At 39.7% G+C, this 25143-nt stretch overlaps 1 protein-coding gene across 5 annotated transcripts in view; it reads right to left on the reverse strand.

Annotated features, from left to right (window-relative positions):
* Positions 1-3405: 3405 nt before the first annotated feature.
* Positions 3406-25143, reverse strand: part of LOC125462998 (AT-rich interactive domain-containing protein 3A-like) — a 465714-nt gene continuing 443976 nt past the window's right edge. For 4 of the 5 annotated variants that reach the window (XM_048553629.2, XM_059649219.1, XM_048553800.2 and 1 more), the window contains exons 5-8: positions 19864-20108; positions 16180-16476; positions 10965-11057; positions 3406-6068 (exon numbers count right to left, since the gene is read on the reverse strand). In XM_048553629.2, coding sequence (XP_048409586.2) covers positions 5911-6068; positions 10965-11057; positions 16180-16476; positions 19864-20108 — 793 coding nt within the window. In that variant the 3' untranslated portion in view covers positions 3406-5910. The remainder of the gene's footprint in view (positions 6069-10964; positions 11058-16179; positions 16477-19863; positions 20109-25143) is intronic. The other variant, XM_048553714.2, reaches the window with a different exon arrangement.

Genomic DNA, 25143 nt, shown 5'->3' on the forward strand with positions numbered 1-25143 from the left:
TATAGTCTGACTGCTGTACATCTCTGGTGGTCTCAACACTGATAAAACTGGCAAATGTCATGTCTTATGGAAAATGAAGAAAAGAAGTCTAGAACATACAAAAATAAATTACTGCAGATGTTGGTAATCTGAAATTTTAAAAAAAGCAACTGTTGGAGATACTCAGCAGGACTGGCAACATCTACGGAGGGAGTCACAAGAGTTAATACAGAATTCGAACCTCATGTGATCTTCTTCAGAACTGTAGAGGAGACTTCTGAAGAAGGTGCATTGGACTTGAAACTTAACCTGTTTCTCTCTCCACTGTGGTGTCAGACCTGCTAAGCTTCTCCAACACTCTGTTTTAATCCAGAGTGTATCATTATGAGGCAAAGAAGCTATAAGCCATGTTTCACAGAAAATGCTGGGAATACTCAGAAGGTCAGGTAGGGCTCAGTGGTACAGTCTGAGGGATAGTGATGAGACGGGGAAGGCCTGATATTCAGTCTGAAGAACAGTGATGAGAAGGGGAGGGCTTGGCGGTATAGTCTGAGGGAATCTGCCCAGAGGGATGGGCCAGGTGATATGGTCTGGGGGACAGTGCTCATGGGGTAGAGCCTGGTGGTACGGTCTGATGGACAGTGAAGTGGGGGGAGGGTGTGGTGATATGATCTGAGGGGCAATGGTCAGGGGGGAGGGCCTGGTGGTATGGTCTGAAGGACAGTGCTCAGAGAGGCAGGGCCTGGTGGTACAATCTGGTGGACAGTCCTCAGATGGGGAGGAACTGGTGGTAGTCTGATGGACAGTGCTCAGAGGGGGAGGCTGGAGGGGAAGGTGTTGGTGGCGTACTCTGAGGGAAACAGATTGGTTTATCAATTCAGGTATCAGCAGCTATTCTTTCATCAAGAGAGTGGTGAAAGATCATATTAAGCTCAGGATCACATAATGTCATTGTCATTGAAGCCTGAGTTGTAAGAAGTATCTGAAAGTACAGAAATTATCCAAGCGCAACATAACTTTTCATAATCGAACATAATCACCAACCATTGGTATGGAATGAGCGAAATGCTGTTCCTTATACAAACAGTATAACTCAGCCTTCAATAGGCTTTAATGGAGATCACAATGTTGGACACACAGACACAATAGTGCTGAACAAAAACAACATTGCTGTAAAAGCTCAGCAGGTCTGGCAGCATCTGTGAAGTAAAAAACAGAGTTAAGGTTTTGGATCTGGTGTCCCTTCCTCAGAACACAGTAGAGCTGAGGCAGGCATCAATGGGCCCCAGAGGCACCATTACCAGTGAAAGCAGCAAAAAAATCTTTCCTTTACCAAATATTTCATCAGGCCCTGCCTCTCACCTCGCCTGATCAGCTGGTGCTTTTCTGCTCTCTTGATAATCGCAGCGCTTTCCCTGACCACAGCTGAGATTTCTGTCTCCATGGTTACTTTGCGCTCAATCCTTCAGGTGCATGACTCTTCATCAGAGCCAAGGAAAGGCAGAACAATTAAATGATAGAAAGATTTTGAGTAAACGAAAATTTTGCGTGTGTGTGTTTGCAGCGGTCGGGTGGAATTTCTCGTAGTGGGTAAGCAGAGGAGGATTAAGAACGAAAAGGAAGATCTGAACCAGCAAATAAAAACATGAAACAAAAGGTTGGCTGCAGAGTGTCAAGTTAAAGGATGGTGACATCAGAGTTGCGAGCCCTGAGCTTAGTTCAATTGTCATTCCAATTTCCCCACCTTGCTCCTGTAAAGAATTATACCTATCCTCCAAGTGAAGCTATGCTATGGGTCTGGGTCTGGCAGGCTCCATGTTGTCATGCTCAATTAAGCCTGTGGCTCACAAGAGTATAACGGTAAAGTTTCCATTGTTCCACTCTCTCATTACAGAGACAGACAGCAAGCAGTGTGTTTAATCAGAGGAAAGGGTGCAGAGGAGATTTACTAGGATGTTGCCTGGTATGGAGGGAAGGTCTTACGTGGAAAGGCTGAGGGACTTGAGGCTGTTTTCATTAGAGAGAAGAAGGTTGAGAGGTGACTTAATTGAAACATATAAAATAATCAGAGGGTGAGATAGGGTGGATAGGGAGAGCCTTTTTCCTAGGATGGTGATGGTGAGCACGAGGGGGCATAGCTTCAAATTGAGGGGTGAAAGATATAGGACAGATGTCAGAGGTAGTTTCTTTACTCAGAGAGTATTAAGGGAATGGAACGCTTTGCCTTCAACGGTAGTAGATTCGCCAACTTCAGGTACATTTAAGTCGTCATTGGATAAGCATATGGACGTACATGGAATAGTGTAGGTTAGATGGGCTTGAGATCGGTATGACAGGTCGGCACAACATCGAGGGCCGAAGGGCCTGTACTGTGTTGTAATGTTCCATGATCACCACACCTCAGGCAAGTGGCCAAGGTTGAGAAGGTAAGGTGTTGATGGCAATCACAGCCAATACAGTTATTGAACCCACTTGACAACACAAACCAGCTTTCCATCAACTGAGCTAACTGGCCCCAGCAAGTGCATACGTTTCATATTACTGCAATTTCCACTCTGACCTTTCTGTTCTGGTTGCAATGGAACACAATGCTAACTCAAAGAACTAACTCAACACCTTACTGCTTTCTCTACTCAATAATAAACTCTCCAATTTTAGAATGTTACATCTGTCATCATTTGGCTTTTTTTTCTCTTTCTTTCCTATTTCTAAATGTTGCATTCAAGGGTTCTATTCACACCTCATATAAACACATCTCCAGTTCTTTATTATACTCATTATCACTTGTTTCGTCTTTTGGACCATGAAAACTGTTGACAGTTAATCATCTTTCCTTCTACACTATCAGCAATCTTCCCTTTGATCTTAGATAATAAAATGTGAGGCTGGATGAACACAGCAGGCCCAGCAGCATCTCAGGAGCACAAAAGCTGACATTTCGGGCCTCACCCCATCCCTCTCTCTGATGAAGGGTCTAGGCCCGAAATGTCAGCTTTTGTGCTCCTGAGATGCTGCTGGGCCTGCTGTGTTCATCCAGCCTCACATTTTATTATCTTGGATTCTCCAGCATCTGCAGTTCCCATTATCACTTCCCTTTGATCTTGCTTCCCACAAGCCCACTTTGCTTCTGCGAAGCCTTATATCATTCCCCTGTTCTGGTGAAGGGTCATTGCTTTGAAATTTTAACTCTGTTTCTCTTTCCACAGAAGATTTCTAGGCTATTGAGTATTTCTGGCATTTTCAATTTTTACTTCAGATTTCCAACTTCTGCAGAATGTTGTTTTGTAGACAATTCCTTAAGTTAAGTCTGCATTTATTTAAGTTAAAGTATCTTTGCCCTTTTATCTATTGAATAACTGACTAAAGCAGATCTATTCGTGTGTAAAATGCTAACTGCTTGCAGAAATTCACACACACACATTCAAATAGACTTTCAATTTACAGTTTAATTTCTGACCGGTTTACAAAGAATAACTCCAATGCCAAAGCAAAACACCATTTTAACACAAACATACTCTTGACAGTGTATTTGTTTATTTAGCATCTCTTTCCTTTCTAAAATTCTAATCCAGAAGATGGTTTCAGGATTTACTGAGAACAGTTTTATTACTTACAGACGCATATGTAAATTCATTCAGAAAATTGGGGTGGGGGTAAAGAAATGTGGGTAATTCAGTAGATTTGACCAATTGTTATTTATTTTCCTAGTAGTAAAACAATCCTAATATTAATTGACTAGTAATATTGTTCCTATGGGCAAATAGAAAAATTTCCATTTGGTAAGAAAAATTGTGCTGCTGTTGACAATAAATGATTAGCAATTACACACATTACTGGTAAAAATCCAGAGTGAGTGGAACACTTTAAGAAACTGTCTCGTTGACTGTTTTAGTCGAGTATACATTCCAATTATGCATATTCCATGGGCATCAAATTGGAGAGAGGAATTCTCCAAAGAAGCAGCATTTTCTAAATGGACGAGAAGTCAAATGGCAAAGAAAGTCTTTTTTTTCGATTGATACCCCTGAGCACCACAATCCAGCTTTCACTTTAATGCACTGGATTAGTCAAGAAGAAAACAAAAATAAAATTCATACAGAGCTAGTAAGCCATTTTAGAAGCTAAGGTCCTACTGTGTAGCATTGCAAAAAAGCCTAAACAAAGTGAACAACACATAATGGACACAAGTAATATTTACTAGCAACGTGCTACTGCTCAACAAAGTGTGAAATGTATTGTTTGATCTTTGGTACACAGCAAAAAAGAAGCCACCATTATACCTGGTTCACAGTAAGCTAGAATTCCAGCTAATGGCAACTTGTTCCCTTCCTAACACCCTGCAAAGATCCTAATGATGCGACTGGGAGTTGACAATCTGCTATTCAGAATAATGAGGTAGGTGTACAATAGAATATTCCCTTCTTTGGTACAACATTACAAAATTTAAAAAAAAAACAGTGACTGGTGAAAATAAATGCTTCACAAGTGGCTTTACAATAAAAATACAAATTAAATAAAATGACTTCTATGAGGTATATTATGAGCATCTCTTTGTTTCTCATTAAATGTTAATTAGAAGATTCACGAGGTATTCGGCTGCATCTGTGAACAGCAAATGGACGGGGTAGAGGCAGAGGTTGCCATTTGAGTATATCTGAAGTCAAGAAAAAGAAATCAATATACCAGCAAGCTACTTCTTTCAGACTAAATTCTATAGACTTGACAAGCCTTTGCCATGAGCTGTTGGATTCTGACAGCATTAATTTGTACAGACACACCTCCACCTCCCCCTTGACTCCATTCAACAGCCCGGGTCAGTGCATCACCGTCAACATGATCATCTGGCCCTATTCAATAAAGCCACTTAATTGATAAAACTGCCCCACTGCTTCTTTTTCTTTCTCTTTGTGCATTTAATCATAAATCTCCATATTATCGCTGCACAGGGACAGATGTGCAGCCATCATTGTGAACAACAGGACATGGATGATAAGACAGAATTGATCCCTGTAACATAGTTGTAGCTTTGTAAAAGGTCAGGCCCCAGATGTATTCCCAAGATTCTTGCCTGATATGGCAATTTCCTTTCGAGATCCAGTACCATATGAACAATCCTCAAGCTGTTTTCTCTCTCTGTGGTCTTATGAAGATTAAACTTCCTTCAGTAATTTAGTGTCATTCACACCAAATACCATAAACATAATGGTGTTAATCAGACCATTTAAAAACTGTTCCCTTGCTTCAATAGTGTAATATTTTCACTTTTATATTTACTTTTATACTAATATGATTGTTGAATTCAGCCCTGTGATTGATGCCATATATCCTGATAAATTATTCCTCTCTTTGGTAAAAGCTGAGTTACAGTATATGTTATATATTTTTCCTGAAAACAACTGATTATTGAAACAAAATAATCAATCCCCCTCAATCATGAAACATTATTAGGATGCAAATATGATCAAGCGATTTTTTTTTCCTTTTTCTCCCTTCATTTTGGCCACATTTAATAAATTTTCCAAAAATTGAGCGCTTCTGCAGTACGCAATAAAACGGACAAGTGCGTCCAATTAAAAATGGTCATCCTGAATCTCATCACCATCTTCATTGAAGAGTCTGTGTTTATGTGGATGTCCATTTAGAAATATAAGTGTCAACCCACTTACAGAAAGCAACAAATTTACGCTGTTAAAATCTCTGATTTTGTTTTGCTTTCACGAAAATTGAATGGATTCCAGTCCAACAGTGATTAACTGTACAATATAGTAAATGTGACCCTCATGCATGATTGAGTTTATTTTCCCCATCACTTCTCCTGCAAAGTTATTAATATTCTCATTGCAAACTTTCCTTGCAAAAAAAATTACACTCAAAAAAACACCAGAGTCTTCAGGGACTGTCTTGTGTGATCTCCTGTGTATTGATGAGGGTTCAAGGTGCAGAACTGGTTGGAGTGTGAACGTGAGATGAGGAAGAGGAAGGCTGGGCTTGTGCTGCTATTGCCGGACTAGGCATGCCCTGAGAGCTGCTGCTGTTCCCGTTGCTGCCAGACATTGCAGGAATGGCTGGCCTTCGTGCGAAGAGAACCCCTGAGAAAAGGTAAAGGTTAGAATTCGCTATTTAATACGAACACACATACAAACACACGTGAGCTTATTCTCAACAGAAACATAGGTATAATAAAATGTGAGGCTGGATGAACACAGCAGGCCAAGCAGCATCTCAGGAGCTTTTGTGCTCCTGAGATGCTGCTTGGCCTGCTGTGTTCATCCAGCCTCACATTTTATTATCTTGGAATCTCCAGCATCTGCAGTTCCCATTATCTCAGAAACATAGGTATATCCTATTCCTATTTCTAATTGAACACACGTTGGTCTTGGAGTGGGTTGGAAGTTCAAATAGTACAATTTTGTATTTAAAACTGAAACAAAAAAGCCACTGTTTATTCTACTTCCTCCAACTGTCCATTGAGAAACCAGTCATTGGCTGGGAGAAATGGACAATGCACACATGATATTTCCTCTACCTCGCTGTACCCAAAAATTCCAGTCAAATGCTGTACATGCATAAAGAGGCTCTGGGTCTGTTTACGGACAGACATGCCCATTTGCAGGAATCTTTAAAATTGCAGCACAGCAAGAATAATGAGATGACAAGGTGTAGAGCTGGATGAACACAACAGGCCAAGCAGCATCAGAGGAGCAGGAAAGCCGACATTTCGGGTCTAGATCATTCTTCACAAATGGGATCATGGTTGTCAGTGGGGCAGATAAAATCGAATGGAGGTTTTTAAAATGACATCAGGATTTGATAAATACAAATACTCCACTTTCTCTGATAGCAGGATTTCACATGTAAGGGAATTCAATCTTTAAAATTAGTACCAGGCCATTTAAGAGTTAAATGTGAAACAATTTTCAGACATGTGCCAGTAGGTGCCTAGAACACTATTTCCATAAGGCTGTGGATGCCAGTTCAGTTTAGGTTACTAGGATGGAATGAATGTACTTTTGTTTGCAAAGGCATAAACAGACATAGATCAAAGACAGGTGAATGTTGTTGAAGTATAGATTGGTCTTGACATAACAAAATGGAAAAACAAGTTTGAGGAGCTGACAGATCAATCCTTACACACTCTATAAGTCCATGCAAGTTTATATTACATTAAATTAGCTCATTTGCCAAAGTGCTGGTATGAGATGCTCCTGTATAAATAGTTGTTAACATTTACAAGGAACAACAATGTAATTCTTACTGTATTCACTGTTTATTGAGTGTATCACTTGCATTATCAACTTGATTTTGTAAGGTATATAGACAGTCTCTGGGTTGTGAATGAATTCTGTTCTTGAGTACTTTCACAAATCAATTTGTACACAAGTTGGAACACAATGCCAGGATCATCCCTCGTATGAAGGGATTGTGTTATAAAGCAGAGGCTAAACAGGTTGGGACTCTACTCACTGGAGTTCAGAAGAATGTGAGATGATCTTATTGAAACACATAGGATTCTTAAGGGGTTTGACAGGGTAAATGCTCAGAGGATGTTTCCCTTCATGGGAGGGTCTGGGACCAGACGGTATAGTCTCAGAATAAAGTGACACCAATTTAAGACTGAGATTTAGAAGAATTTTTTCTCTCAGAGGGTGGTGAGTCTTTGGAACTCCTTGCTACAGAGTGAGGCAGAATCCTTGTGCACAGTTAAGACTTTGGATAGATTCTTGATCCATAGAGGAATCAAGGGTTGCGGGGAAAGGGCAGAAAAGTAGACACGAGGAGTGTCAAATCAGCCATGATCCCACTGAATGACAGAGCAGGCTCCAGGGCCCAAATGGCTTACTCCTGCTTCTATTTCTTATCATCTTATGGTCTTAGGGCAAATAACATAGCCATTTATAAGTATGAGGAAACATTCACATGCCAACTCTTTAAAATTAATATTAATACATCCCCATGTGTGAGTTTGTTTAGAAGCCTGAGCATTCATAAGTCAGATATTTGTGAATTGGGGACCATGTTTATAATGGTTATCTGATCTTGAGCAAATATTGACGAATCCATTTTGATTGCACAATCCTCCAATTTATAGTACTTTCTATTTTAATTATGGAGAAACCTGGGTTAAGGGTGGCATGGTGGCTCAGCAGTGAGCCAGGTTTGATTCCAGCCTTGGGTGACTGTCTGCGAGGACTGCTCATCGTGTCTGTGTGGTTGTCCATTGGATGTTCTGGTTTTCTCTCACAGTCCAAATATATGCAGGCTAGGTGGATTAGCCGTGCTAAATGCAGGGTTATGGGGATAGGCTAGAGGGCTGTCTCTGGGTGGGATGCTCGTTCGAGGGTAGCCTTGATGGGCCAAATGGCCCCTTTCTGCACTGTAGGGATTTTATGATTGAGTAACAAGGCCTGCTGCACCAACACAACTAAGACTAAAAAGAATACAAGACAAAATTAATGAGATAATAACATAGCGAAATGTGAAGAAAACTGCCACACTTTGCCTGTGAATTTTCAATGAACTTCCATATTGGAGCCACAAAGAATATAACAAGCTTCTTTTCAGTCATTATATTATTTTTGGGCAAAAGTGTGCACTCTCTTACAAATGCAAAATCTACCTGTGTGTATTTCCCTTCAGCTCTGAACAGGGAGATCAGTATAGGATTTGATGCTGTCATGCCAAATAATTTCAGTTTAAGATGTTGTTTTATTTTGTAAAATCATCCCTTTTGTCATTTAATCTTACTTGCCTGACTTCCATTCTATCACAGACTCTCCTTATCATTCCTTCTCCTCTCACCAATTTGTTTGCCTTTGTATTTACTTAAACCTTTCACATAATGAAAATGTTAGCTTTCTTCAGTTGTCGACCTGAAATGTTAACTGTTCTTTCTCTATGATAAGGTCGTCTCTAAGATTTCTAAATTCTAACGTGTAAAGGCACAAGCTAGCCAACGAGTAGACATAAGCCAACCTCTCCTCATTAGAACATCCTCTGATGTTCTCCTCTGTCAACCTCCTGGACTTGATGCTGCCTGACTCATTGAGTTTCTCCAACCTTTTGCATCTGCATTTCAGTTTTAGAACATTGAACAGTACAGGTTCTTTGGCCCACCATGTTGTGCTGACCTATTATCCTACTAAGGTCAAACTACCCTAACACTATACTGTTTTAGATCTGAGTTATGAAGGTACTGAATGTTATTTTGAATTTTCGGTATTAGCACACAAGAATGCTATGGTGGCGGCACCCCAGGTCAATCTCTTCGGTACAATATGGAATACAGAAGCAGGCCTCTGTAGTGCCTTAGAAAAGATCACCAGGAAGGACAATCAGCAGCATTTAGACACAAAGGGCAAATTTGTTTCTGAAGATGGTGGATTGGGTCAACTGTCAATGTTACCCACCTACTTAGGATCCTGAGAGGACTTAGCAAGGTGGATGCTAAAAGGGCATGTTCCCAGATGGAAAACCCAGTTTATGAAAGCACAGTTTAAAAATCAAGGTCCTTCCATTTGAGGATGAGTTGAAGAGAAATATTTTCCCTCAAAGGATCATGAGACTTTAGACAGCAGTGGATATAGATTCACTGAATACTGTTAAGTCAGAGGTAAACACAGTCTTGACTAACAGCAAAATCAGAGTCACAGCACCATAGAATCTCCTCTCGCTTCAAAAATATGCCACCAGTTTTGGACTTCCTCACCTCTGGGACAAGACCTTTGTTATTTACCTTATCCATGCCCTCATGATTTTATAAACGTCTACAAGTTCATTCCTCAATTTCCTACACTCTCATGAGAAAACACCCAGCCTATCTAGACTACTATTAAAACGTAAACACTCCATTCCCGGCAGCATCCTTGTAAATCTTTTCTGAACCCTCTCCAATTAAATATTCGAGAATGGCAGCGCCGCCTCAATGGGCTGAATTTCGTGGTCCTGCTCCCATTGTCCTATGATGCTGGAATCCTTCCCGCAACATAAAAGAGGTAAGCACCAGCATTCCTTTGCGCACTGTAGAATGATTGGAAATATAAACAGGGTCTATGGATAGCCGATTATGGTAAGCATGATGTCAGGCAATTAATGAGAGGCTTCAAAGTACAGAGGCTGCACCAACTATGAAAGATGGATGAATATTTTACTACAGTTCCACATGTTACTTGTCATGACAACACGATGGCTCAGCACCTGAGCTCCAGGTTCGATTCCACTTTTGGATGACTGCCTGTGTGGAGTTTGCACATTCACCCTGTGTCTGCATGGGTGTGCTCTGGTTTCCTCCCACAGTCCAAAGATGTGAGGTTAGCTGGACTGGCCATTCTAAATTGTCCAAAATGCCCAGGGATGTGAAGACGAGCTGAATTAGCCACAGGAAATGCAGTGTTACAGCAATGGGATAGGTCTGGGTGGGCTGCTCTTTGCAGTCAAAGTGTAGACTCCATGGCTGAATGGCCTGCTTCCACACTGAAGGGAATCGATGATAATGTTTGCAACAGGTTTCTAAGCTGTCGATCTTTTTTAGTACTGTACGTTTCTACATTTAGTACAACATTCCTGATAACTATTCCAGTCCTAGCCACACTTCCATTCCAGCCCCCTACTTCCCCATTCAATCTTATTTAATTCCATGTTTCTATCTGTTCCTTATGGAGTGGCTGGAAGTTAAAGGGCAACTGAACATGGCAAGGAAGACTCTGAGCTACCATTGCTACAAAATGGTAAATAAACCCTCAGCTCAGCAATACAGTCTGGAATCAGCAGTCTGTTTCTCAATCTAAGACAATGAGCACGATCGACCACAAATCAACAAGGGCAATTTCAAGATATTTAACTTTTTTAACTGCATTGGACTGCCACTTCATTAGAATGGATTTTATAGTAAAGACATCAAATTGTGTATAGAACTTAACGCCACTGCACTGCTATAAGTTATTGGATTTCCCGCTTGCAATTACATCGGAAAACAGCCTTCTATTTACCTGTGTAGACAACTCCATTTATTTCTATTGACATGTTGATGCTGCTAATGCCATTTGTAGACAGGTTCAATGCAGTTTCTTGTCTGTCATCTGCTGGGGAAAGCAAGAAGAAGAAAATACCAATATGAGTGTCAAAAAGTAAGATAGCCGAGAGAGTAAACTAGAGATGATAAGCTGACTCCTGGGACCCGATCGCTCTGTGATATTTGATTACTAAGTTTCTCTTAACAAATAGTCTAAATGTTTCTCTTCCCCTTCCTTACATGTCTGGAGCTGTTTTTAATTAAGATAAAATTGGGCCCAATTAATAAAGTTCTTTATCATCTCCAGTTTTTCTCTCTAACTAGATTCTGTAAGTTTTTAAAAACAAAGTATGGGGAGTAATTGACATCTAACCACTTCTCTTTAGTTCTTCCTCCTCTTTTACACTTTGATATGTCCTACATTATGAGGTTTTAGCTTTCATCCCGATTTTGTAATAAAAAGGTCATCTCTAGATTAGTTGTAAAATATTCTGTGAACCAAAAGGATATCTGTGATGATGGGCATAAGGTGAGAGAAAGTGGTCCTTGACCGATCAAAGTTCAGTCATCAGGTTTAGTTTTAAACATTAATTGTCAATAATCATCTAACTGGTGCATTCTCCAAGGCAACACTTCTACAAATCAAAGTCCACTCACCAACCAATCACCATGCTCATCTCATATAGTACAAATATACTGTTACCACTTGTAGTGATTATAAGAAGGTGGGCTCATAGAATATGAGTTCTCTCATTGGGGCTAGTAATCTGGTCCAATCAGAGAGCCCTGGCTGACAGATTAGAACAGAAGCTTCAGAAGTTCTGTTCACTCCAAGATCTGCCTCTAAGGAAGCCACACCAGTGTCAAGTTCTATGCATGTGTAAATAAAGGATGACTTGATGACGACATGCTGGCCGATGTAGAGTTATTTTAACCTTGACATTGGTATTCTTGTGAATTCTTGAGTACCAGATGAAAAACTTCAACAAAAGTGATTTTGTTTTAAAGCAGTATTCAAGTTCTCTTTCACTGAGCAAGCTATTGAATACAAAGCAGTATTTGTACTTCTGGTGTGTTGCTTATTTTCTGGTCGCCACATTACCTAAAGGATGTGGATGCTTTGGAGAGGGTGCAGAGGAGGTTCACCAGGATGTTGCCTGTTATGCAGGGTGCTAGCTATGAAGAGAGGTTGAGTAGATTAGGATTATTTTCATTAGAAAGATGGAGATTGAGTGGGGACCTGATTGAGATCTACAAAATCATGAGGGGTATAGACAGGGTGGATAGCAAGTAGCTTTTTCCCAGAGTGGGGGACTCAATTGCAAGGGGTCATGAGTTCAAAGTGAGAGGAGGAAAGTTTAAGGGAGATATGCGTGGAAAGTTCTTTACACAGAGGGTGGTGGGTGCCTGGAACGCGTTGTCAGCGGAGGTGGTAGACATAGACACGTTAGTGTCTTTTAAGATGTATCTGGACAGGCACATGGATGGGCAGGGAGCAAATGGACACAGACCCTTAGAAAATAGATGGCAGGTTAGATTTAGACAGAGGATCTCAATCGGTGCAGGCTTGGAGGGCCAAAAGGCCTGTTCCTGTGCTGTAATTTTCTGTGTTCTTAGTTCTTATCTGGACCAAGTACAGCCAGTATCACAGGATTTTAAAACTCAAAGGATCATTTAGTTGGTTGTTTATTTCTTGAAAGAGTTATCCAATTACACAGATACCACAGCTTCTTTCCTCCCTTCAGATTGCTGTCAATTCTCTTAAAATTATTCCTGAATCTTCTTCAATACCCATCCAGTGAGTGCATAGGATCATGGGTCTTAGGAACAGGAAAAGACGATATGGCCTTTCAAGTCTTTTGAAATGGCTGACCCAGTTGTGGTCTCAACTCCACTTCCTTGCTTGCTACACTAGATTCCCTGTCAGTTAAAATTTATCTAAATCTGCATTGAATATCCAATGAACACCAAATCCTTCCGCCTCTCGACCCCAACCTCACCTCTGTTATTTCCTATGAAACAGTACTACATAATAATGACGCTTTGAGAGAATAAAACGTTTTGTCATCTCCTTCTTCAAAGGCTCTTATTTTGAAGCTGTTCACCTTATCCCTGGCTTCTATGACAAGAGAAATTCCCTCTCCGAATCCACTCTGTCAAGGCCCCTCAGGATCTTACGTGGTTTAATCAAATCATCTCATTCTACACTCCAATGGATAAAGGTCCAACCTGTTCAATCTTTCTGCCTAAAATAAACACTTTCTTCCAAGGAGTGAGTCTAGTGAGCCTACTCTGAACCGCTTGTAATGCAATTTTATCTGTATTTTCTTCAATAAACAGTACTCCAGATGTTATCTCCCCACATAGCTGCAGTAAAATTTCCCAAAACATATTCTATTCCTCTTGCAATGAATATAAACATTCCATGTTTTTCTTCCTATTCACCTAATGTACCTGCAAACTAACATTTTGTGATTCACGTACCAGTAAACCATGATCCTTCTGTGCCTTCAAGTTCTGCAAATTTTCTCTGCATTATACACCACAGTATGCATCAAAAATGTTTTCCTTCCATATGACAGGCTGCATGCCATCAAAAGGTGCAACATCCAGAGGGTAAGCTCAGAGGTGGAAATGTAGCTTACGGTACCAACTTCTGCACAGGATGTTTTCAATTACAAACAGAAAACATCACTCATTCAATCTTATGCAATTAAAACAGAAGCCAGGAAGAGTAGGCTAAAGGTTGAAGGCAGTGAAGGCGCCATGATGAGCCTCAGGAAGGTGACAGTTACATGATGCAAAAATCAGCCATTAAAATAACATACAGGTTGCAAGCTTCCCTAGTGAACCCTTGGATCAAAACCATTATGTGTTGCAAAACAAACACTGGCTTTAAAAGAAACATAATGAAAAGGGAGCAGAAATGGTAGCAAATTGAAAGCTAAAATCATCTGGCACTTGCTGTATTTAAAACATTGAAAATTACTGACAATAAGCTAATCCATAACATGACATCATGTTCTCCTGGAGGCAAAAAGGCACTTAATCATACAGAGGGGTAGCATACCCTAACCTCCACTGTTTTGTCATCTCCACCAGAATTAAGTTCAGACAGGGAAGGTCCCTGTTCAAGCCTTCTACACCACCACCACTTGATGCCTACTGATTACCTCTGATATTGTGCATTATGTATCATCAGGACTTAGTGCCCTTTTGCACTCCACATTCAACAACTTCTTTCAGTGCTAGCCTTCAGTGCTATTCTAGCCAATCCTGTAACCTTTTTTATTGCCTTTCAATATTGCTCTCTTGTGTAGGAAGTGATGTAAAGTACTCATTCTGCATTGCAGCCTTCATTCAGCATGAGTTTTTTTTTTCATTTCTAACCCATTTAAAACTTTCCTTAACTTTTTACAGGTTTACATCTATATAAAATCTTTATTGATTTGTTTTTTTTATAACTGCAGGGCTTTTTCCTACGTTTCTGCATCTTTTCCAAGTTTTCCCACTTCCATCTATAGTTTCGATTCTGCCCTTGATATTATTTCATCGAATCACAGAATTATAAAATGATACAGCACAGAAGTACCCATTCCACTTCTCGGCTCCGTGCAATTCCCTTTAAAAACAACACAGCTCAGTCTACTCCCTTATGTGTCACATTTTTAAAAGTTTCTTTTAAAGTCTGGTCACTTTAATTATCTCAGGAACATCAATTTTGTTGCTACATGCTCTTTACTTCTTGTCAGTACATGTCCTGTCTTTTTGTAATCATCTCTTTGGAGATTTAATGTTTTTGCACACTGCCATTTCTGTTCATTCCTCTTTCAACTCTGACTTGTGTGGTATTCACATCAGCTGGGATCACAACAAGTGTGCATTCGTCTTTGCCAGGTCAGATGACCAAACCTATTGCAGAGAACTGAACTTTCTTTTGCCAGGCAAGCCATCTTGGAGCTAGGGTGACTCCAAAAAGGTTCTGTTTACTGCAGCCGAAGAGTATAACCATCATTTGGTCACTAGACTACTCACATATGGAGCTTCTTATCCTCATTTCATCGACACAAAATACAAGGAGTCCTCAAAACTGAAATGCTACGCAACACAACTGCCATTAAAAGTGTGGGAACTTTTCTATTATGATCACAAATAGAATGTCATTGCACAACACATCCTTATATTTTCTCCAATTGGAAATGTGGAACTTCAGCAGTAGTTTCATAAGCCTTTCAACAGTCCAATCATAGGACATGGTAAAAATTGGAAATATGAGTCTGTGTTCTCATCATAGACATCTGGATAATGTCTTGCAGTAGTTGATGCTCTATGCGGTTAAGACGCCACCACGGCAGACTGCTGAAGATTTGACTCAGACCTTGCCGAGGATATAACTTGCCAGTGCACTCCCAATCTTGACACTTGAATATGAAATGTGGGCGGATAGTTTATTCTACAGCACAGGCCTATCTCAACTTTCGGGGGAGTGAAAAGAATTTAATAAAAACGGCAGGCTTTCATAGGAAAGTACGAAAGGTGGGGACCATATGATATGCTGTCAAAAGTACTTTAAACATCACATCATGAAACAGAAATAAAATGACTTTTAGCATAATCTGCTAGGATTTTTCCATGCAAGGTAAACATTATTATCTGATTATTTGAGCAAATTACACAGCATGTTATCTCAAATGTACAACTATGTAGAATATCTTTACACTTAGTCAGAAGACATATAATTATTACTTCTTGAAAAAACTTTAGACAAATGTTCATGTCCACAGGGAAGAAGACAGTAAATGCAGAAAAACAAGACTAATTCAAGCAGAAGCTAACTGGAATTAAATTTCAAAATCCTGTAAGACAGATGGAAGGAGGTCAGGAGAGCCATACATTGACAAGAGGGAAAAGAATTAATTAAGTTCGGAGACAATGAGATGGGTTTAGGTTTCAACACAACAAAATATACACATAAGTCCGTTACTATTGCAACAAAATGGAGATGACAAGGAAACAGGTATTCTAGCAAATAAGTAAAGAAAGGAAAGCATGTTAGTCGTAGACAATTTAAGATTACAAGTGAACAAGGAGAATGTATGCTTATCGTGATGATGTGCAACAAGGCAGAGTATGAATGAGAAACCTGAGACAGAATCTAGCACCTTCACATGAATTTCACCTCCTCGCCTTACCTCTGCTATTGATTTTAATGTTCATAGGGACCTGTGACGCCATGGCCAACAGGTTCTGCTGCAGTGCTTGTTGCATAAGTCGTTGCTGCTCTTCTGCTACAACTGAAAGCTTTTTCTCCGGAGGCTCCCCAGAATCCAGTTTCTCACGCAGCTGGTCCAGGGCCGCGGCCTGAGCTGCTGCTATTTGTGCAGTGGCTGCCTGGGCTGCAACAGCCTGAACTGTGGTCATGTGATGGCCAGCGATACTGAGTGGGATTGCTATTCGGTTGTGTCCAGCTGTTGATGGCATTGATTCTTCTAGAACAGAAATAAACAAGGAAACAATCCATGACCCAAAGACTGCTGCAAAGAATTCCACCAAATGCATAATCAGGCCACAACTTACATTACTGCCACACATTGGTCGAGTCATAAGGTTTACAAGAGTCAGATTTCGATGGATTACAAAAATAAAAATAATCCTTACGATTATCTGTGAAAATCACTACTAGGTTTAAATAATACATCTGAAATTAAAATCCTTTGTTCAGAGGCTTTTATATTTTCATAACTCACCTTCCTGTATCCTTTAGCTCATAGCCTCCAAAGAATCCCAAGTTGACAGTACAGGTAATCTATTCTGCACTGCATTGTGGAAAGTATACTTTAAAGGGAAAAACAAAGTACCTTTTGGGGCATCAATGTCTATTGAAAATAATGTGAAGTACACAATTCTGGTGGACCTCAGAGGTTGAGGTGGGTAAGTCATTAAGTGGCACCTTTCCTGATGCAGAAATGAATTCTCATTCCAGAGGTGAAGTCATTGGTGATTTTTTGCCTTGTGCCTCAGCAGCAATTTAAGGGTGTTCCAGAGCTACTCAGAAATTCTACAAGAAATATCCCAGTTGACCAATTGAATCTCTCTGGGTTTTACCTTCATATAAAACATTCTAGTATATCCATTATTTTTATGCCCCAATTGTTTATGCGAGAAAAATACAATAAAAAAGCACTTTTAGATTAATTGTGGCAATGATCAGAGATTCTTTTGTCCTGTTTGACCATGTATTAAAACCAAATTGCCCACACTTTTTCTCACAAGAGTCACTGCTTATTAAAAATGATATCTTCAACATCCTTGCAGCTGCTGCTCTGCTTTTGGTGGTTATTAGGAGGAGCTGCCTATTATTTCTGAAAGAGATGGTACTTCATTTTATCTTTCGAAGAACATGTCAAGATCAAGGGCTATACTTTGCTGCTAAATGCAAGGTGGGCCAAAGTACATTCAAATGGTCCTGTGTAAAATGGCCGGCATTTCTTAGGGACTGCCCATGTGCAGTTAAATGTGAAAATGCAAAAGGGGCTGACTGAGATGCTCACGTCCTTTCAAAGCTTTTCAAAAATGACTCACCTGCCACTTAAATTCAAGTGACTGCTAACTGCCAATCAGCATTAATAGATGCATTCTGCATTACTCCAAACAACCTCTCTGGTGCTGAAATTTAACTTTAAAAATAAACTGTCTCATTCCTACAGATAAGTTAAGCAAAAATGTAACAAAAAAAATTAAAGCAAAATACTGTGGATATTGGAGATTTGAACTAAAGTCATGAAATCCTCAAAAAACTCAGCAGATGAGGCAACTTCTCTGATGAGAGAAACAGAGTTAGTATTTGGAGCCCAATAGCCTTTCTTCAGAATTGCAGTGGGCTGGAAAATGGCAGTTTTTATGCTGTTGCCAAAGGTAAGGAGGGACAAGTGGAATAGGCTTCATGATGTATGAACAGGTGTGAAATGATTCGTAAAGGAACCAGAGTATGTTGCTGCAATAAATTACCCACAAACTCAATCCTTAAACATTAATAACTGAGTATTTCCAACATTAAAGGACAAGAGCTTCCTGTGCACTGATCAGCTGCCAATTCTATAAATTCAGAATGAATCAGTGATCTTTGTGAATAGGGCACAGTCAGAACAGAGGTGGCTACAATGCAATTTCATTGATTTTCCTTTGCTACGAAGAAGCTTAGGCCTTAAGGACTGGTACTTGGATTGGAAATTCAAAAGAGTGGGCATTACGTGACAAATGGAGCAAATCAATTCTTGATATTATCCCAGTATAACATTGAAAACAAAATTGCATTAGCACTTATGACATAAATATGTTTCCTGCTTAACAGGCTACCAGGTATACACATTTCATAATTTCGTTTTATGCATTTATAAAAATCAACACTGTGCCCTTGTTTCAATAATTTAATAATGAAATCTTGTAATTGGTTGAATCACCGTTCAGATTTCTTTACTTATAATCATGGAGTGATATAGCAGTGAATGAGACAATTCTCTTCCCATTGAGTCGAAATCAGATCCTTGAAAATGCTGCCCAATGAGACCTACACCCTAGTAGTTTTCCTCATAACCATGCAATTTCTTTCCTCTCAATTGCGCAGCCAACTTTATCTTAAAGGTTACAATTGAATCTGCTTCCATTGCTTTTCAATCAGTGTATTCCAGACAGTAACTACTCACTGTCTTGAAAAACTATTTTCGTTTGTTCCCAGATTGCCTGGTTATCTACTCAATTCATCAACTCAATCAAAAACACATAATTTTGATCATCTCTACTTATCCTCCCCTAAACATCTCTGACCTCCATCTCTCTGAAATTTTTCATACCTAGAACTATTTGATAGCATCATTCAGCACAGCACCCACAAAGGATCAACAGTCAGATACTGAATATTACTCTCATTTACAACTTTTGTTCCCTCAGGTTCCAGCTGGTAGGAACACTGGGTAAACATGTCTTGTTTGACAAAATTAATCAAGTTTGCTTAAGTCAATTACTGCGATGTGATTTTCCCTATTATTAAGGCAGTGTGTAAACAATTGATTGCACATTTCTTCATCCATTTACCATACGTTCATGTTTAAATAGATTGTGGCTGAGGAGGGACAGGGTTCCTGCAGGTTGAATGGGATTTCTCGGGACTTCAGGAAATCCTTAATCCACCTTGGAGTGATGGCCCAGAACATTGACCATCATCAGCAGTATTCCCTTCAACCATAAAACAATATATCACTGGCGTAATCTGAATGTCCTGTTGTTGCATTAGATCTTCCTATATTTACTGTTTATGGATCTAAATTTCTTGATTATGTTACAACTCTCTCCTCAATATCCATTATTTCCCATGTTGCAAAATAGATGATAAATGCACTTATTATTGACAGATATCAGTGACACATGCTGATGAAGCATACCATGGTTTAAAACCTCAGCCCATACTTCGTAAGCTTTCTTTACATACATACAAGAATGAGGGAAGATAACCAAAATAGTCAACACCACAGTGAAAGGAAATGCTGCTCCTTACACGCTCACTTCAAGGATTAATTTTAGTCTCATAATTGTACACAGGCTTCATGTGAATGTACATTCTCAACCTTGATTTCTCCTCATTAATAAACTAAACTCTTGGGCAAAGAAGCCTATGGTGCAAACTTCAGCATATCAACTGTGAATAATTAAATACAACTTAAATATTTAACTCAAAGCACCAAAGAATTTGAGTGCCTGGGATATTTCTCCCCGTCTCTATATAGAAATAAAGTTCCATGCCAATTGTGCGGACTTGTGCCTTTTGAAGACTGTATTCCGTTAATTCAGTGTTTTACTATATAAAAGTCCAAACACAGTACCTTTCTTTATCGAAAATCCATGGCTAATATGGCTGCCATTATGAGTGGATATAGCTATAGTAGGCATCTGTATCTTTGGAGAAGACAAGATAGTTGGTGTCCCCACGGGGGAATAATTAAACAACGTAGATCCATAACTCTGCCTTCGGCCCTCTCGTCTGTTGCTATCAATAGCTGCCTGCAACTCTCCAGGTGAGCTCAGCCCTCGCTTTTCACATTCATATGGATATAAGTACTTCATATATCTGGAAGGAAATGTAAAGAAAAAGATTAGGTGCAAATACTCTCTGGAAAATAATTCATATTGCCTCATTTTCATTCTCTTCAGTGCGTCTTTGGTGTAATTCTGGGACTGTAACATCTTTGAATCTATTGCACACATCATGAATACCAAACATTATCAGAACAAAACATAGTAAGCTTTACGTTAAACTTCATACCACTCTTCCTTCAAATCAAACCTTCAACCTAATTTTAGAAGTCGTGCCTTTTGGAACACTAGTGCAACGTGCTTACTAAACTACAATCTGTAAAGAGAGCTACTATCATAACACAAGTCATCCTGAAGCAGTAAGGGTTCACTGCATTTTACTGCATTATTCACTGTAAAATGCAAGTGATAATTCTCATTCATATTCATTTTGAAATTAAAATTCATTTGCTGCTCAGAAAGGTCAGATTTGTTGAAATCACAGTAGGGAACTAATGGAAAACTAATGGATGGTGGTAGCATTCGGTCCATTTACCTGCAGGTTAGTTTGGAGCTGAGTTATATTGTAGTTGTGGGGGAGGTGCAGTTGGATTAACAAAGTTGGGAGAGAGCATAGGAAATGCAGGAGGTGGGTGGGGAGGGGACAGATCTTCATGGCCACAGCTTAGCTGAGCAGGAGAAGGGTCCAGGCACGAAACGTCAGCTTTTCTGTTCCTAAGATGCTGCTTGGCCTGCTGTGTTCATCAAGCTCTACACCTTGTTATCTGGTAGTCACATCCTAGTCTGGCAATAATACTGTCAGGTTTCACATTGTGCCTTGGACACTTGGCACCAGCCTCCATCTTGGGGGAGAAATCTAAGTGATAGTGGAAGGAGATCATTGACTGGCTGTTAAGCCACTTTTGATAGGACATTGGCAATGGTGCCAATTTTTTAGTCACAACTCCTTGCTGGGCCTGCCATTTCATTTCCTTGGGAAATGTAACATTTTGGCCTTGGTGAATGAAATGCTCAACTTTAACACATACTTTTATACATCGTGATACACACAAATCATCTGGAGGAAGGTAGAGATGGTCTGATTAACAAGTTTGCAGATGAAACTAAGATTGGTGGAATAGCATATAGTGAAGGGGTCTGTACAAGTATGCAGCAGAATATAGATAGATTGGAGAGTTGGGCGGAGAAATGCAGGTGGAGTTCAATCCAGGCAAATGCGAGGTGATGCATTTTGGAAGATCCAATTCAAGAGCGAAATATACAGTAAATGGAAAAGCCCTGGGGAAAATTGATGCACAGAGACAGCTGGGTGTTCAGGTCCATTGTCCCCTGAAGGTGGCAATGCAGGTTGATAGAGCGGTCAAGAAGGCATACAGCATGCTTTCATTCATTGGACAGGGTATTGAGTACAAGAGTTGGCAAGTCATGTTACAGTTGTACAGGACTTTGGTTTGACCACATTTGGAATACTGCATACAGTTCTGGTCGCCACATTACCAAAAGGATGTGGATTCTTTGGAGAGGGTGCAGAGGAGGTTCACCAGGGTGTTGCCTGGTATGGAGTGTGCTAGCCATGAAGAGAGGTTGAATAGATTAGGATTATTTACATTAGAAAGATGAGATTGAGGGGGGACCTGATTGAGGTCTACAAAATCATGAGAGATATAGACAGGGTGGATAGCAAGAAGGTTTTTCCCAGAGTGGTGTCTCAATTGCTAGGGGTCACAATTTCAAGGTGAGAGGGGAAAAGTTTAAGGGAGATATGTGTGAAAAGTTCTTTATGCAGAGGGTGGTAGGTGTCTGGAACGCATTGCCAGCGGAGGTGGTAGAGGCAGGCATGATAGCGTCATTTAAGATGTATCTAGACAGATACATGAATGGGCAGGGAGCAGAGGGATACAGATCCTTGGAAAGAAGGCGACAGGTTTAGATCGAGGATTTGGATCGGCGCAGGCTTGGAGGGCCAAAGGGCCTGTTCCTGTGCTGTAATTTTCTTTGTTCATTGTTCTCTTTGTTCTTTTGGAAGTTGCAAACATGTAGCTCTTCTCGGATTGCCAACTGGCATCTGCAGCCTGCCAGAATTCAACTTTATAAACTCTCATGACCCACGAATGAATAGAATTACAATTACAGATTGGAATATTTTGTTTTGGAGGAATGAAGTGGGAATGACAGTCTGTACTGTTTTATTTACCTTTGGCATTAATACACCTACACTTTATATAGACTGAGGCCTCCACATTTCTACAAAGTTCAACAAATTAACAAAGGACTGAATGTATTGAAGGTAGATTTGCCGATGATACAAAGTCAGACAGGAAAGCAAGTTCTGAGGAGGTCTTGGAAAGTCTGCAAAGTGATATAGGTAAGTGAACACTTGGCAAAAGTTTTTCAAATGGAGTGTAACGTAGGATATACAGACTTACCCACATTGATAGGTTCAACACAAAAAGCAGATAATTGATAAAATGGTGACTGTTGTGGAATACAGCAGTACAAAGACATTTCGATCTGCTTGTGTCTACGTATCACAAAAGTCAGCATGCACACACAGCAAGTAACTAAGAAGGCATATGGAATGCTATTCTATACTGCCAAGGGGTTGGAAAATAAAAGTAGGGAAATCTTACTAAAAGGACATTCGTGAAACCAAATTTAGAGTCCTATGAACAATTTAGGTTCGAGTTGTTGATTGGTTCACCGAGTTGACTGGTTTTTGTGCAAATGTTTTGTCTCCCTCTTAGGTGACATCTTCAGTGCTGTCTAGCCTCTGTTAAAGCGTTATTGTTTTGTCTGGCTCTGAATTGATATGGGTCCGTTCTGTCATGGTGAGTAGTCCTATATCTGGTTTTGTACTGTAGTTGTATGTCAAGGACCAAAACCAGTCGGCTCAGCAAACCAACCAACAATGCCAACCACAACCTGAGCTACAAATCTTTGCAAAAACATTAAACAATTTAGGTTTCCTTATTAGAAGAAGGATGTATTTGCATTGGACGCAGTTTACAGAAGGTTCATTTGGTTAATTCATAACATGAAGAATCGTTATTTGATGAAAGGGTGAGCAGGTTGAGCCTGTACCTATTGGAGTTAGAAGAATGATCTTATTAAAACATAGGATTCTGAGGGGGCTTGACAGGTGAGTTGCTTAGAGGATGGTTCCTCTCACGAAGACATTGAAAATTAGAGGGCATGCTTTCTAAGTAAGTGGCCTCCCTTTAAAGATGGCAATGAGGAGAAATTTCTAGTTCCAGAGGATCACGAACCTTTGGAATTTTCTACCTGAGTAAGAAGTCGGTAATTATTCCCAATGCTCTGTCAGACAGATTTTTGATTTTGAAGGAGCCAAGGGCTATGAATGGCAAGCAGGAGCAGAAAATCACAACCACGATCGGATCGGTAATGATCTTACAGAATGACTGAGCAGGCTCAAAGTGCAAAATGGCCTGCTGTTTTTGTTTATGCTGTTCTGTTCTTCCACTACTGCAGTCAGTGCTACTGAAATCTTTCAAAGTTGTTACTTTGGAAGATGAAGATACTAAATTAGCCTTAACGCAAGTTTTAGAACCATTAAGATTGAACTGATCTTAGACAATTGTATTCAACTGAACTTCAGACAGTGGCTTTTTGTTCAGATGGTATGGAGTTTGATTTGTTAATGAACAGCAATATCATTTATGTGAAAGGGACATGAAGACAATAGAACAGCAGGTTTTAATCAGCAACAGCAAGGAGGTAATTCTTTTTAACTAAGCAAAATGTAGTTGACACATCAAAGATCAGAGAGAACATTAAGGTTGGCAAATAGGAGAGATGGTCTGAAAATACGCGATTATTTGGATGATATGAGTAATTTATTTTGGACTTCAGTAAACGACTGTAGTTAAGAACTTATATAATGGAAGGTAACATGTCTAATTTGCAACAAGATAATAGGAAATTGCGAAATATTTATGATATTTAACATCTTTGAACAAATGAAAGCAGAAAATCATGTGCTTGTAATCATATTATCAGAATGTCCTGAAAATAACATAATGTTTTTCCCTCAAGCAGAGAAATTGGTAACTCATATGGTGCAAGTTTTTAACTTGGCAAAATGCTTCACTTAAGTAGATCCAAGTAAACTTTTTAGCTGCATGCATATCCTAAGCACAGGGTATGAAATTTTCAAATTAAGGACATCAAAAGAAGATGATAAGCACGAGAAATATTTTTACAAAACAATGCAGAACGGACCACTGACAAAAGTTAGGTAGCAAGAGTTGCTAGTGAGTTTCCCAAAAGAACAGGGCAGATTCTTCTTAACAAATGAAATTTGGTGGACAAGAAATTTGTGGACAAGCTATTGTGGACTTGTTAATAAAATGAACCTCTTTTGCTGAGAGGCCAGAACTTTAAACATTGTTAGGTGTACAAAATGAGCAGTCTCAGATTAACCACTCCTTATATTCTCCAACTGATCTATTGAAGTCGACACTCTGCCAAATCTTACTTTTTTGTGCTATTATGGAGAACAGAAAATCCAAAAATGGAGGCAACGTTTCTGGTTTGAAACTGCTTGAGAGCATGATTCAGGATATGCTGACATTCACCTGTCGTTGCTGGAAGAATAGTCGCTATGATTTCAGAAACAACAGCCATGGTTCATGAATCTACACTTTGGGAAATATATAAATAATAAGGAGGGACCCACTATCCAATAGATATCATTCCAATTGAATATCATACGTTATTTGATAATGTTCCATATGTAAAGCTTTAAACAGCACTCAGCATCATTGATAGAACAGCAAGTTCACAGTTATTACTACAGTGCAGAAGGTGGTTATTTGGCTCATCGAGCCTGCATCAACCCTCTGAACAGCATTCCACCCTGACCCCCCTATCTCCATAACCCTGAACACATGTGCTATTCCACCTAACCTGCGCATCCTTAGACACTACAGGACAATTTAGTATGGTCAATCCACCTAAACTGCACATCTTTCATTCAGTTCACTAGATTTAGAACTGACTTTGCTACCAATGTCAAAAGATGTCATTAAAATAAAATCTGTTGGGAGGAA

This window comes from Stegostoma tigrinum, chromosome 1, assembly GCF_030684315.1.
Source record: "Stegostoma tigrinum isolate sSteTig4 chromosome 1, sSteTig4.hap1, whole genome shotgun sequence".
Classification (NCBI taxonomy): domain Eukaryota; kingdom Metazoa; phylum Chordata; class Chondrichthyes; order Orectolobiformes; family Stegostomatidae; genus Stegostoma; species Stegostoma tigrinum.